Below are 16,499 nucleotides of genomic sequence, written 5' to 3' on the forward strand. Positions count from 1 at the left end.
ATCACTATCTGTCGAACACACTGTGCAATATCTCTCTTATGTAATCCTGCTCACTTAAATGGTCAAGCGTACATATCTGTGAAGGCCCCATTCGTGCTGAAAGGTCCATGCAACTTTTTGTTTACAGAGATGTCCCTGCTTATTTCAGCAAGACAATGACAAGGCACATTCTGCATGAGTGTGAGTACTAGAATGGCCTGACAGCAGTCCAGACCTGTCTCCCATTGGAAATGTGTGGGGGATTCAGGAGATCTAAAATACTGCACAACAAGGGAGACCCCAGATGGCAAAACAACAACAACTGCGTGAGTGATGCCAACATCGCAATTGGGGTTTGTATCAAGGGTGTTCTGTAGCGACAGCAGCCACTCAATGCATATGAATAAGAATAACACACGATGCAACTCCCAGACAAATAAATGTACAAGAAATGAAATACTTCATGGACATGATGGATGAATGGGCTGTGTCACGGGGGTAATTTACTTTACTGATGTGACGATGAAAGGAAAATTGCAAGGCACAGGGGGGGAACGTCAGGCATCTGATTGACTGTCAAGAGTATGGAGGGGTCTTCACGTGGCTGTGAGGCTTCAAAGGCAGAGGTTATTATATTTTTATTCACATTCATGACAATATACCGTCTAATAAATCCATTTACCCTTGGCTTTCATCTTACAATGCAAGACCGTGTCCCCGTGCTTTTCTCATTCAAATCCCTTCGAGTGCACGCCACTGACCAAGTATGTTAATCAGAAGGCTGACAGATGTAAAGAAAGCGACCTATGAGCTGAGTCGATGATTTCCTGCCTGACAGGAAATGAGTTTATGGCGGTCGCTGCTCTGACACTCCACTTGGACAAATCCACGGATGGGGATGGGAACACTCAACATGATGCACGATAATATACACTTGATATTTGGCAGGCACTGCATAATGCCACAATGAAGAACTTTTATCCACATAAAACGCATTGAAAACACATTTTTGGATTGAATAGTGGATGTTGACTGTCAAATGGCTTTGTTTTGGGATTGATGTGTGCACGCAGACAGTACCGCACATGCAGTAGAATGTACATTTTTTTTTTTTTTTAAAGCAATGCCTTTATTTAGTACTGCTTTTAAGAATCTACTCCGGGCTCAGTTGGTCATTGTATCATTTTGTACAATCTAGGTATACAATGCCAATTTTTGTTTGTACTGCAACAAACTTTCCATAAATGTATAACAGTAAGCAATGAATATGATCAATATACTGTAAGTAAATAATGAATGAGTCATGGGCCATTGCGTTCGCCTAGAGTACAAATGCTCCGCTTGAGTTTGCTTCTTAACCATCCCAGGGAAGCATGTTTAATTGCCAAGTGTTAATTGGATATTCGAATGGGAGGGGCAACATGTCCAATTTCGAATGAAGCCGCTTGGGACCGACATGCCTCAACACGCCACTCGATGGAAGGCGTCCCTCTTGGAAGGGAAATTAACTCTAGCAGCATCCAACACCAAGTCAGCATATCTCACGTGAAAACTCTGCTGCGAAAAGTTCAAGGATGACAGCGCGCCCATGAGTAACAAGACGCAAATGAGGGAGATGATCTCCTCTTTCTGCAGCTCCACCCGCCACAACCAACCCACTCCACCCTTCCTTTCCCATCGTGCATTTCCATAGATGAAGATAAGCGGCGGTTTATAGGCGAGGTTGGAATGGCAGGCGCACATTGTGCACACGTGAAGCACGTGAAGGTAAACTATGCAATCACAGTACAGGAGAGAGGTCCAACACATTTTGTAGGTTTTAAAAAATGTATGGGATTTTTTTTTTTTTTTTTTGCTCCATTTCCAAAATCCCCAAACTATCACAGAAAAATGCTGACTTATTCTGATTTTTATCCCTCAAAAAAAGATAAAATACAACTTTCTGCTCCAAGTAAAGCAATCTGCTATCTGATTTATCTGTAAAATTATAAAAAAAATAATAGCAGATATAAAGCTATGTGGTAGGCTGTATAGTCAGCTGGAAGCACAGTTTGACCAATCGCAAAGAGCACCAACACTTGGTATCGGTCTTTAAATTAACCAGTGAGGTAGATGGATGGGTTGCCCCCCCCCCCTTCAAAAAAAGGACCAGACCAGACTAATTTATGTATACCCGTAGTTGTAGCATTGTTTTAACCGTAAGATTATAGTGTGCTGTTAGCATTCGAAACAAATACGTAGACAGCTGAGCTAACGGAGTTAGCGACTTTTCGTGTTCCCTGGCTAAATGTGAATGGGTCACATTATATTTGGAAAAAACAACTGCTACGGCACCAACCACCCCCTAGAGCGGTGCGTGTGCTCAAATATTAATATTGTGACGTATACCATTTACAAATCAATGTAAAGATACATTTATTTGCACGCATACTCATAGCAATTCTTTTAAAACGCCACTAGGTGATGGTGTTGCTTTTTAAACACCTTCCTATTCCCACACAACGTGTCGGTCAAAGGAAGAGTAGTTTTCCATTATTTTACAGGCTCGTTTCGGGTCTTCCGCAGTCTATTTCCAAACCCAAAGAATTGGCAAGGCGCATGTATTTTTAGCTGAGTGAAAATGAACCTAATAATGCTATTTTTTTCATCTCGGTGGGGGCCACACTTCAATCTCACCCCTCCTTTTTAGTATTTTGTATTATTGTCGGGCTCTCTTACTTTGTGGAACAGTTAACAGGCTGCCTGATTCCTATTTAAGAGCCCATTTAAGCCGGCTTGCTCGCTTCTGACAGCGCGGGCATTTATCTCCCTGTGCCATATTGTAATAGAATTCTATTCAGGAAAGATTATACCGTCGCTTTCTGATGATAATTTTCACCATCTTTGAGAGGAAAGCGTCTTTTTCCCCTTCGTCTCCCGCTCTTTCCAATGTGAAAAGCGGGGAGCTTCCTCCATAGACAACTTTTTCTTTTTTGTTCAGATGTCCCAGACAGAAGGATGTGAAACTTTTGGGGAAAATTTTTACTCAGTTGCAACACAAATTAAATGGAAACCTTTTTTTTCTTCCACATTTGCTGAAGTGATTTTTTTTTTAAGTCAACTGCCTGTACAGTTGATAGAGGTTTGGCACTGGCTACGGTTTGGCGCTAGCCCGGCTTATTTGATGAGATGATTGACTTTATGACAATAAAGACTCGATATTGGGTTGCTATGGAGGTTGGGATGCATGGATCAAAACAAAATATACAGTATAAATACCATAGCGAGAATATTCATATATTTATCTATCATAATGCAACTGCATGGTAGTTTTTCACTTACTCGACACATGAAGGTAAACAAGAATGCAGCAAAATAAAAAAATAAGCGAGAATGTGGAGCAGTGATGACGCAGCATCAGGACAGGCTGACCCTGCAATCTTACAATTATTGGCCACTCAAACCTCTCAGTGTCATGATTCGGTTACTGTCATGATTCGGTTTGGGACCAACAGGTGGCACTGTAGGGCTCTCCCTGTAGCAGCACACCTGTTGGTCATTATGTAATTTGTGTTTTTAAAGGACTCCCAGCCAAAGTGCTCTTTGCTACTGTTATGTTCGTTTTGTTTGTTGTTCCTTTACTGCTGTCAGGTTTGTTTCGGTCATGTTTTGGTCACGTTTCTGTTTTAGCTTCACTTTGTTATTTTTGTTTGCTACTTTGGACTATGTTTGTTTTTGGATTTAGTTTTCTCTGGGTTTCTATCAATACACCCTGCTCCTTCCTCCTGCCTGCTTTTGGGGTCCACCACCACCATGCAATGTGACACTCAGCCACCATGCCACACAAAACTCTCAAAATGCCTTTCAATTTAGAAATGATTTCAGTATCTCGTCATGAAACACCTACTTGGATCATTAATCTTCACAGATACAAGCACAACAACGGTAAAACGGAGTCTCTGACTTCATTACAACGGACTGAGAGGCAAGAAATGGATAAAAATCTTACCATCACAAAAATAAAAATGCTCTCAGTGTAATGACGTGCAGTTATAAACCACGATAAAACTACAAGCATTTTAATTCATTTATTCATAAGTTCATTTATTTGTCTATTTATTTATACATATTTTTTTGTCTTTTGCATTTGATGCAGTTCATTTCTTTGAACACTTGAAATCACACATTGCAAAAAAAAAATAAAAAATCACCAATACAATCTTGGCTGAAGTAGCCAGTTCAAACATGTGTTTAGTTTGATGGCGCCAATAAAGACCTCACATTATCCAGGCTAAATGTGCTTTTAAGTACATCACCTCGCCCGCGCGTCCTTCTAATGTCTCTCCAAGTATATGCAGTTCAACACGGGTTTATGGGTGTTAGAATTCATGCATCCCAGTGCTCCCCTTGAGCCCGACTTTGCAAGTTCATTAAGATGCATGAAATGCTCATGACAGAACGCATTTTTATGGTCTTATGGCCAATTAAGGAAAAACATTTAACACTTAATACGCAAATTAAATTACCGGTGTGAACGCATCTGTGTTGATTACCATGTTTCTGCTTGATACCGGCTGTAGTGCCTTGCGTAATGCAGTTTTAAAAAAAATTGTATTAAAGTGAAGTAAACGCCGCTAATTATGTATTAAAGGCTTTATTATGCGTGTGGATTTACAACGCAGAAAGTGTTTTTGTATTATGGGTAGAACGGAGTCGACATGTTTACTCTACATCAACATTTAAAGCTCAAAGTTGGCAAATTGCTAGTCACAATTTTTTGGCATCTCGTCTTCCAATTTGCCCATATTCAAAGAACTTTCAACCCAAGGGACTAAAACACTCGGAGGAGCAGCAAACTACAAGGTGACGTCTTCGTACGTCTGTGCCAATCAAAAACTACAAAAATAAGCTCGTTGTGGATGGAGAATAGCGGCTAGCCCCACTAATAGCTTGGCTATTCAAATCATCGTTAGTTTTACTATATTCAAACCAGCACCACCACGGGATTGGTGGCGAAGACACAGGGCAGCGGCACGGAAGGAAAACTCCATCTTTTGTTCAACAATGTGTGGGCAACTGTACGCTAACAGGAACTTTATTCATTCACAACAGCAACCTTGGTCACACCTGTTACGACATCTATCCGTAATATGCTATCATATTTGACCATAAATGAGACTAGTATCACCGTCGCTTAAAAAACAGAACAATTTGGGGAATTCGGCTACATTGTCCCATCTTCCCACACACTATGTTGTGGAAACGACATAAGACCGGCAGGCTTGCTAAAGAGAAACATGCACACAGCTCCATGACCTACAACAGATTTAGTCAGTGTGAATATAAGTTTTATTTTTAATGTTTTGTGTTCATTTGTTTCTATAAACCGGTCCGTCAAAGTATTTTTTTACATGAAACCGGTCTGTGGTTCGATAAAGGTTGGGGACCGCTGTGCTATAGTGAAAAAAAACAACTGCGATATCATCGATTATTCGTCTTCAACTTCATCGCATTTAGTCGACAAGAAGAAAATCTTCAGTCACTCAGCCACTGATTTGTGTTAACGCTCATGAGCATCAGTGTGATTTTTTTTCTGATGAAATGCAGAGTCCGAGTGGTCCTTATTAATAGTGAATGTGTTGCTTGTGCTACGTGACAGCGTATACAACATGACCTCCTTCTGCAGCCCGCAGGCCGGCTCGAAACAGACGCCTGTCTTCATGGAATGGAGGAAGACGGCCACTTCGTGTCACTACTATTTTTGAGCTGTCTCTTCCCTCGACACTTTTAAAAAGACGTTTTGGCAAGTAGACTTTTTTTTTCCCCCTCGTATTTTTTTTTCCTGTGAAGCACTGTGTTAGTCCACTCTGTTGGAAGTGCAAAATGAATGACATGTACTTACAGTACTTACTATTGTGATGAAATGCATTGACAAATGGGACCAATACAATGATAAATATTCCACGATTATTTACACATGCAAATACTGTAAACTAACCGTTATATTTTATAGTTTGCTGTTGTTGTTTACATCCATATTTAATGTGCAGTATATTTAAATGTAGTTGATGCATATTTCACATGTTTTTTAATGTACTTTTAAGCATTGAATTAATTACAGTGCATCCTTTTCCCATACAAAATCCCTTCTCAAGTCAGTAACACAGCGGTGGCAAAAAATCCCTTGCAGTGCACAGTGGAGAACGTCTTATCACAGAAGCGTGCGAAAAAGATAAGCGGAGAAGCCGCCATCTTAAAATTTAATTGCTTGCCGCAGAAATAACCTGTCTGCAGGCTGCGAGAGGGGTGTTTTCAAGTGAGCAACGATGGGAATTCCTGAGGATCTTTAGGTGGAGGGCGAACCCAGAAAATGAAAAAAATATGGCTTAGGGAGGTCGACGGATGCTGGATCGTGCCAGCAGTATATTAACGATATTCAAATTACGTTTCTCAAAAAGGTGTTTTTCTCTGTGGAACCTTACCTGGCTATTCACTGAAAATCTCAGTTATCCACAGCTATCGGCATATTTTGCTGCTTTTTTTTCTGTAATGCCCGATATATTTCTAATCGGAAAGTGGTAATTGGTATTTGGGTGCTACGGTGCCATACACACCAAGATCCTTAAAGCCTCCGCTACTGCTGCCCTATTTGGGGATTAAATGCTTAATCTAGTCATACTCAAGTATATACCATTGATGTAAAACAATCTACACACACTAATGGTGAAAAAAAGCTTTTGGGTTTACCTTGGTCTAACGGTCTGATGAGTCCGAGGTCAGTAGACTCGTGGATTTTTACTATTCACAGCATGTCTTGTACTCAAAAAGTGATTTGATTGTTTGTTTGTCTACACCGAGGAAGATACACGGTGAACAAAAAAAAAATACAGGCTATTTTTGGTTCAACAGAGGACGACGTAACGTTACGACAGCAGTATTTTGTGGACCAAGGTCGGTGGCGCAATTCCATTGGCCTGTTATCCTTCATTTTTAATCAGGATTCACACACATCTCATGGATTCCTCCTCAATACCTCTCGATTTAGCTACGTGTCACAAAGTTGCCTTTCGGATCCGCTGCATGAGTGGAGCAAGTCATCCTTGGGGTGAAGGTGTGAAGGTGAAGCATTTAACATATCCACTCTGAGCTACCTGAAAGTCCCATTACATCATCTAAGCTCTTGCGCTCCCTCTCATCCACCCTCTTTGAATATAAGCGGGCGCCTCATCCGATGGAGGTCACCCTCCCATCTCTTGTCTCCCACGCGCCACAGACGGCGAGAAATGTGACAGGCCGGCAGCTCAGCTCATTATCGCCCACGCTGGGTGCCTGTGGAAGGCAGCTTCAATGAGCCAGCTGTTGGGGCTTTCCTTCCACTCCCACCGTGCTTAGGTGGGAATGCTGGGGTTCCTCGCTGCATGAGCTCGCCCACATGGAAAGATCACGGCTGCTTCGCAAAGCGTCTTTCTGGAGACAGCCGGTTCAAAATGATTGTGAGACAACACAGGTGGTCGGGCTGGACTAATGTGACAGGCAAAGAGTGGCATGGATGCGCGGTGTGACTTTAATAACCGTCAAAACATTTGACATGGCAGTCAAGGAAGGATGAGAAACCTTTTTGACGACAGTAAAACGGAAGGAGCGCAACTAAACTTGATGGTACACAATAGGGCACATCAAGAGGCGGTCCATAGTGAGACGGGAAACCTCTGCGGTATTTCCCGGCATCGCTGAAGTACAATGCCTGCCGTGGCATATCTTTTCTGAATGTGTGTGTGCGTGTGTGTGTGTTTAAGAGCGAGAGAGAGAGAGAGAGAGAGAGAGAGAGAGAGAGAGAGAGAGAGAGAGAGAGAGAGAGAGCCCACTATGCAGTGTGTATGTAAATAACTCATTCCATGATTTAGTACAGGCGGCCCGGTAGTCCAGTGGTTAGCACGTGGGCTTCACAGTGCAGAGGTACCGGGTTCGATTCCAGCTCCGGCTGGAATTCCAGCAGATTCCAGCTGTGTGGAGTTTGCATATTCTCCCCGGGCCTGCGTGGGTTTTCTCCGGGTGCTCCGGTTTCCTCCCACATTCCAAAAATATGCATGGCAGGCTGATTGAACACTCTAAATTGTCCCTAGGTGTGAGTGTGAGTGTGAATGGTTGTTCGTCTCTGTGTGCCCTGTGTGCCCTGCGATTGGCTGGCAACCGATTCGGGGTGTCCCCCGCCTGCTGCCCGGAGACGGCTGGGATGGGCTCCAGCACCCCCCGCGACCCTAGTGAGGATCAAGCGGTACGGAAGATGAATGAATGAATGATTTAGTACAAGAGATGGTCTCGGGAATTCGTTTTTTGACCCAAAAAATTAATAAATAATAAAAGTAATAATTCGATGAAACGTTAATTAAGCAGCAGTATGTGCCCCACCACCACTCCATCCCCCGAACCTACCCCCCCCCCCCTCCCCACCCCCTGAAAGCGATTCTGGAGCCAGGTCCTGTATGGGAGATTCATTTGCGTCTGCCGGGGCCGCAGATGCGCTTATAGCTGCCCGGTGTCCATCTTTCATCCATCAAAAGACAGAACAAAAGAAATGTGAGGAGAAGCTAGGAGGGATGGGAAATGGTATTCGCGGCTAACCGCAGATGGATCCGTATTGCGTCTTTTAACCTCCAAGACTCAGCAAACTTGCCCCCCCCCCCCCCATGGCCCGTCGCGGGTACTGTGATAAGATTGTGGAAAAAATGTAGCAAGATGCAGCCAAATACCCATGGCCCACTACACTATGTTTCAGGCAGATGAGGCTTCTTTGGTCGCCAGGCTCATAATGTAAACGTAGTCTTACATCCCGATTGCTTCAATGGTGCTTGACTTGATTGCCTCAGCACACAAGTGGACTTTAACAATTCCTCTTTGCCCCTTTCGACCATTTCATTGACTGGATGCTTTTTTTTGGAAGTGAGTTAAAGACCTCAAGGCTATGAATGCATAAGGGTATACAAAGTAAAAGAGAAAAGAAAATATTTTCAAAACAGCCTCTTTATAAAATAAAAAATTTTCACCAACTGGAACCGTGTTTAGTGTTATACATTTTTTCTTCCAGGACCACATCCACTTACCTTCTCCTGGTACTGTCGCCGTGACGAATCCAGCGACTGGATGAGGGCGGTGGCGTGGCCCACGAACATGGCGTAGCATGTGGCGCCCACGATCATGCTCAGGATGGTCAGCCATACGTCGGTCATGCCCACCGGGGGGTACATGCCATAGCCGATGCACAGCATGTGGCTCATGGCTTTAAACAGCGCGTAGGAGTACTGCTGTCCCCACGTGTCGTTCTGCGTAGGGAGGGGAAACAAACACAAGATGAATGCCGCCATCTTGCTAATCCTTTCGACGGCACGTTCAAATGTCAGCTAGGCGCCTCGACGGCTCACCCGCGCGCATCCTTAAAGACGCAATGGCAGATGTCCACTCGAGGCAGCTGGCAGAAGCGCAACGTCCCAATATGCAAAACATAGCGAGCCAACATTTCGGGCCCAACCTCGCAAAACGCAAGCCCAAGCACAGGCGAATATAGCGTGACACACACGGGAGAGGCTGCCGCGCGTGGCAGGAAAGTAGGTCGGCCCCTTCATTTTATTTTACCCTCTTCAGATCCTTGCGGTAGTTTATTGTCAATCAATAAGCGTCTCTCCTGTGGGTTGACATGTCTAAATTGATTTCAAATTAATTTCTTACACTGGAAAGAAAAGAGTCATTTCATTAGCACCACTGTTGGAAAAATAGGAAGCGATGACCCGGTGCAACAAAGGGGGCGGCTACTGTAGAGAGAGGCCAAAAAATTGTATTGTAAAGTGCACATACTATGGCAGTGTGACTTTTTAATTGCTTCTATCCACACAGCTGGGTCTCTGGAGCGCCTGCCTACCTATCAAGTGTGAATTCACATAAAGTCGATTTTTTTTTTTTTTGCAATGATCAGCCTTGCGACTGTCTGACTACTTGGAACCATAATCAAAAATGACTGCAAACGCGTGGCGCATAATGCTCAATGAGATCACAAACATTTACTTAGAGAAATCTCTGGCAGGGGCTAACATCTCTGTTGACAAATTTATGGTAAGTAAAACATTAAAGGGAGGCCCGGTAGTCCAGTGGTTAGCACGTCGGCTTCACAGTGCAGAGGTACCGGGTTCGATTCCAGCTCCGGCCTCCCTGTGTGGGTTTTCTCCGGGTGCTCCGGTTTCCTCCCACATTCCAAAAACATGCGTGGCAGGCTGATTGAACACTCTAAATTGTCCCTAGGTGTGAGTGTGAGTGCGAATGGTTGTTTGTTTCTGTGTGCCCTGCGATTGGCTGGCAACCGATTCAGGGTGTCCCCCGCCTACTGCCCAAAGACAGCTGGGATAGGCTCCAGCACCCCCCGCGACCCTAGTGAGGATGAAGCGGCTTGGAAGATGAATGAATGAATGAATGAATAAAACATTAAAGAAGAATGAATGTCATTGGAGGATTCCACAGATGAAGCCGCTGCTGTTCCCCAAAAACATTGCTACGGGTTTCATGTGTGCAAAAAGAACACCTGGATGTTCCATTTTGCTACTGGCAAACTATTTTGTGGCCAGATGGCACCAAAGTTAAACTGTTTGGACGGAACATTCAACACTACGCATGTAGAGACAGGAAGGCACAGCCTCCAAAAACAAAAAAAAACCCAAAACAAAACTCAAACCCAACTATCAAGTATGGTGGAGGGTGCATCAGTTTGGGACAATTTGCTTCCGCAGGGCCTGGACAAATCGTTATCATCAATGGAAAAGAAATTCACGTTTAGCTCACCATTTTTGCAGTGGAACATAAGACCTTCTGTCTACCAATTTAAGATTAGTAAAAAAGGACATTAGTAATTTTAACTTTTTTTTCACTTGTTAATAGTTTAAGATAAGATATCCTTTATTTGTCCCACACTGGGGAAATGTACACCTTTTGTAGCAAGCCAGTCAGAGTCCTCCCCTCATACCCGATCGAGAGGGTGTGAAATGACCTCCAGAGAGAGAGTCACACCACACATTCCAGGAATATTGTTGATCTGAAATGTTTTTGTCAAGAATAGTCCCAAATTCCTTCTGTCCATAAGCAGAGGCGTATTTGTATGAAACAGGGGAGCCCTTCCAAAATCATCTGCTCTCGGCAACACTGTTCCGAAATGTTGACACGTGAAGTCTTCTTACCATTTTGACCATGTCAAACATTTTATGAAGACAATTGGAATCAGTTTGAATGGAATGGAATGGAAAAAAAAGTGGCAGATTTATTTGTCATTCTGCCACACTTCAAACTATTCTTCTAGTTAATGTAATTAATTAGAGAGCATTTATTGTGTGAAACAAAACAAAGCGCGGCCGGATGAGAGGCTTCGTGTTTCCATCTCGCAGGATTTAGAGTGCATCTTTTTTATCGCTCAGCTCAGGGACATCCGAATGAAAGCGAATGTCTAACATTTTGTTTCTCTTGTATCGCCAAACGAGGTTACAAAATACCGCAGGCAAACTCCTAGAAACGGCTTTTGGAATGGCAGACTGCAAATCTCAAGAAAAGAATACCAACATTCCATTTCCGATAGCAATTGTCCTCATGAGAGTTACGGAGGGGTTGGGGGGGGGGGGGCTGGAACTTGTCCCATTTGACTTAGAATGAGAGGTGGGAGAAACCCTGGGTGGGTTGCTAGTCAATCACAGGGCGCCTAAAGACAAACAATAGGAATTTAACAAAAACTGATTCGGAAAAGCAGTTTTGATTCAAAAGATGCAAGTGATAGAAACTGAACCCTAACGCTTCTTCTCGTTTCCCTTTCAAGAGATTGGTACTAGATTCGAGTGTCCTGTCTCCTCCAATTAGCTAATATCTGACTTTTGTTTTATAATAGCATTCAAGGATCACATGAAAAACTAAACTAAAAAAAAGGCTATTTCTTTACATTCTCTTTTTTGTTGTTGTTTTGGACGGTGCTGTATTTTTTTTTAAGTGTAACAAAAACACTGTGGTAGTTGTTTTATGTTTTATTTACACCTGCAGTGTAAATCCAGGCAAAAGATCATCCGTTTTATGACTGGGTTCCTGATCACAAGCTTACCCAAAAAACCTCGGTGCAGACAGGTATGTGTATCGTAGGCTAAAATTAGCTAAACTGTGAAACATCTCAAGGGACATGGGTGTGCAACATCTGTCGTTTCTCATGATGGAAGGCGAGGCGTACGGAGCAAGCGAGCGCTCGGCATGTCAGCGACGCACCGAGGCATGATGAACCAAATACATCATACCTTGAGCGATGTAACTACTCATGTGACATCTGTTCCGGCACGCACAGTTGACTGCGAGCCGTATATTCCGCTCAGAATGGGCTCTCGCTGTAATGTTTGCACAGCGTCATTCTCTTCGATTACGTCAATTATTCAGCTACTTTTGTTAGCGTCAAATGCTAAGCAGGGCAGTCAGAGCGCGGACCTCAAGGAAGTTCACTGTATTTGACGCAGGCATTCTCAATTAGTTTTTGGCTATGATCCAGTGTTTCCCAACCGTTTCTACACGCTGCACCTCCAGAAAACATTGAATGTGGTTTGTTTATCTGCCCGGCCCGGTAGTCCAGTGGTTAGCACGTCGGCTTCACAGTGCAGAGGTACCGGGTTCGATTCCAGCTCCGGCCTCCCTGTGTGGAGTTTGCATGTTCTCCCCGGGCCTGCGTGGGTTTTCTCCGGGTGCTGCGGTTTCCTCCCTCATTCCAAAAACATGCATGGTGGCTGATTGGACACTCTAAATTGTCCCTAGGTGTGAATGTGAGCGTGGATGGTTGTTCGTCTCTGTGTGCCCTGCGATTGGCTGGCAACTGATCCAGGGTGTCCCCCGCCTACTGCCTGAAGACGGCTGGGATAGGCTCCAGCACCCCCCGCGACCCTAGTGAGGATTAAGCGGTTCAGAAAATGGATGGATGGATGGATGTTTATTTGCCTCAGAATTCGGGGGTCCTGGTTTTGAATAGCCATCCTGTGTGGAGTTTGCATGTTGTCCCTGTGCCAGGTTGCCTACTCCGGCTTACTGACACAACAAAATTGTATGACATACTATCATGACAGTCACACGGTGACTAGTGAGCAAAATAAATTTCCCACATCACTGATTGCACAAGCAATTTAATGTGACCATCTGCAGCCAGCGATGGCCAAGCGGGCGTGTCATAACGAATTGACATCTTGAGTCGGCGGTGTCTTAACCTCCATGGCAGAGGCTTCGTCAAACCCCTGAGACTGATTCACCGAGCCCCTGGGGTTCGTTCGAACCCATGTTAAGAACCACTGTTCTAGGGGAACTTTAAATTCACATTATGTATGGGACAACTAAGAACTGATTAAATTGGTTGTTTTGGGGATGACAATCAGACAAAACCATCGTCCTGGGACAAGAGAAACCAATGGCAGTCTGATAAAGCACAGTTAACTTTGGGTGAAGGTAGTGGGGTGTGACTTATACATGGATAGGAGAGAAGGCCAGACAAATATTCTGTAAACAACTACTGAATAAGCTGCTTGGCTGCATGGTTGTTCTTCCTTCTTGTAAGAATATTAAATCATCTTTAAGCTTATCCATGGGCCTCATTTATCAAGCGTGCATACACTCAAAAGTGTGTGTAAAGCCTGCGTACGAACACTCCCAGGCCAAGTAAGGGATTTATCTATTTGGACTTGTGTGTGAGGACATTTATGCACAGTTCTGACCATCCGTACACACAAAACCTTGTGGTATAGTAGTGAACAGTATTATTGAAGTTTTTGAACCATAACAGAATGGTTGTATGTCTTTATGGGGTCTGTGATTGACTGGCGACCAGTCCAGGATGTAGCCCGCCCAAAGTCAGCTTGGATAGGCTTATGCTCAGCCAGAAAAATGAATGGAATGAATGTTCGAGCATTTCCCAACAACGTAAAACTTAATTTGAAGGATTTAGGTCAAATTTCACCTCAAAAAACGCTTTTTCAAGAAAGAATGTCTTTTTTTTTAAAATAATGATTTCATAAGAACTAAATGCAATATTCCTGGAAATAGCATGGGAACAGGGGATGTTGTCAAGCCAGAATACCAAATAAATGCAAAACGCGTGGATTGAAACATGGATTGTCCACACACACACACACACACACACACGCACACACACAAACACACACGCACACACAAACCCTTCACGCAAATATTTGCTGATAAATCAAATTCTGCAGACAAACGCCGACAAATGAAAATGTGACCACCTTGGCTGAGGTAATGAAACCATCCCTTTGCAGTTTTGCACAAAGGCTGCTTTTAACACCGACTGTAATCACTTTTAAGGGGCCGCCCGCTGGGTCGAAACCAATAAGCCTATTGAATCTGCACCGCCTTGATTCGAGCACACACAGTCACCATTTTTTTTTCTTTTTTCTTTCCCGGCGATGACTAACACGCGGCTCACAATAACACCGACGGTGCCCTATTGACTCTGACCTTCGCACAAATATTGATCAGTCATCAGTTAGGGAAGGACTCTGCTCAGCGGCATTCTGTGAAGGTTAAATGTACGTTTGATTTATTGGGATGTACCACTGAAGGGGAAGAGGGGTAGCGCGCTGATCAATCTCTGCGCCTCACGCAAATAGGCTATAAATTAGAGCGGCGAACCTACATGCTAAGGTAAAACAGCCGTGCAGCCAGCGGCATCTTTTACGGGGGAGCGCATGTTAGAACCTAATGCGGGGGGGCGGGGGGGGGGGGGATATGAATGTGAATGTGAATATCATCTCCACCGCCGTGAAATGCCTCTCACGTTTCATAAATGATGGTAATAGTAGTTATAACTAAGGAATGCACTCGTCCAAGAAATTGTGTGATCAAACAGTGATCAGTCTTACCGAGTCAAAACATAAAACTAACAACGGCGGTTGGGTCCAGAGTCACATGACTTGACTTGAGTCAGACTTAACCTATATATAGTGTTCAGGCCTGTTCACCCTGCACGACTTGAAGCAAAATACATCAAATGAAAGTATTTAGAAATGTCACACTTTGTGTAGGTACTGATTTGACTTTTGCTACAATAACTTGTAACTTGCTCAAAATTTGAAGGATGCCACTGAGTTATGTCTTACACATATGTGACTTACTCCCAACTCTGAACACAACTTTTAAAATAAGCCTGCGAACCGATACCGTTCATATATGTTCCAATTTCAATTTAGTACACGGTGCCATCAATTTTCATCAATCTCATTCATTGGATTTGAATAAATGAAGATTAAATTGAAGGGTGGATGAAATGAATGAAGTTATCTGTGGAGTTTTGGGGAACACGTTCGGATCGCAGAGGAAACAACAGACAGTCCTGTAAGCTAACTTCACAGAAAATATTTTGACTTTTATTCAGTCTCTATGGCTAGAGACAATATTTTTTATGCGAACAAAACACAAGCCAAAATTGTATTGTCTGGTTTTGAAAACACACAAATTAGATTTGAGAGAAAACAACATTGTCTTTGATGTTTACAAAAAAACATTCATGAAGGTCATTCATTCATGGATTTATTTGGAAATTCAATCAGACAAGCAATTTTACTAATATTAGCTATGACACTTTTGGATGGCTGGATGGATGGATGGGAGACTGGGTGGACAGATGGAGAAAGATAAAAATGTTAATCTAAACAAATGTAAGAGCAATGCATGTTTCTCAGCCTGTGCAGAAAAATCACTCAATTGATTGTATGCGGCCACATTTGGCTGACAAATTTAATTTCACTCAGGCTTTTAGATGAAAGATACGCAAGACATGGTTTCCCAGGACGCCATAGGGCTTTAGAGGAGTAATTACGTAGGTGGATGAGATAAGTCAGGGGATCGTCTGATTGGATCAGGAAGGAGAACTGCCAGCGCAGGAAAGACACTCACCACCATCTTATTTTTGGACACCCAGCAGTCGGCGGGGAAGTCCTGCAGCATGGGCACCAGGAACTGCAGGCAGCCGTCCCAGTGGCAAAGAAGCAGCATCATACCAATAAGGTTGACGATCCGTACCATGGCGCTGGCCAGGTCGTAGGTCATGTGGAAGATCTGCAAGAAGGAAAGAAGGATACGGGTGGTTATAGAATACCCAGAATCTCACTGGATTGCAAAGCATCCAGGATTCCAGTACGTTGAGGGGGGTGAGTCTTTGAGAATATCGGGTCCTGGCTTTGGCTTTGGCAATGGCGAGGCACGGATGCCAAATTCTTAGATGACGCATCATTCTTTGGTCTTTTGAATGGCAGCAACAGGATTAAATGTACACCCCTCGGCTCGTGTCACCAGCTGGAATGTCTGAATGAATTCGAGGCATCTACATGTCAGAATAAGTGGAGCAACACAAAAGCGACACCATCCGACATTAGCGTAAATCACCAGTCAGACACAAACAATTTAGTGGCGCACAACACCTAATCATTGGCAACAAGCCTCATGCAACAAGAAAAAATTAAAAGACGAATATGTCTTTGGTATTT

The 16,499-nt window shown here is 43.6% G+C and overlaps 1 protein-coding gene across 1 annotated transcript in view; it reads right to left on the reverse strand.

Annotated features, from left to right (window-relative positions):
• The window catches only part of LOC127599969 (potassium/sodium hyperpolarization-activated cyclic nucleotide-gated channel 1-like), an 85,806-nt gene that overhangs the window by 24,415 nt on the left and 44,892 nt on the right, over positions 1-16,499 (reverse strand). The window contains exons 3-4 of the mRNA XM_052064239.1: positions 15,910-16,071; positions 9,060-9,278 (exon numbers count right to left, since the gene is read on the reverse strand). Of these exons, the coding sequence (XP_051920199.1) occupies positions 9,060-9,278; positions 15,910-16,071 (381 nt within the window). The remainder of the gene's footprint in view (positions 1-9,059; positions 9,279-15,909; positions 16,072-16,499) is intronic.

The sequence above is a fragment of the Hippocampus zosterae genome, chromosome 4, assembly GCF_025434085.1.
Source record: "Hippocampus zosterae strain Florida chromosome 4, ASM2543408v3, whole genome shotgun sequence".
Lineage (NCBI taxonomy): Eukaryota > Metazoa > Chordata > Actinopteri > Syngnathiformes > Syngnathidae > Hippocampus > Hippocampus zosterae.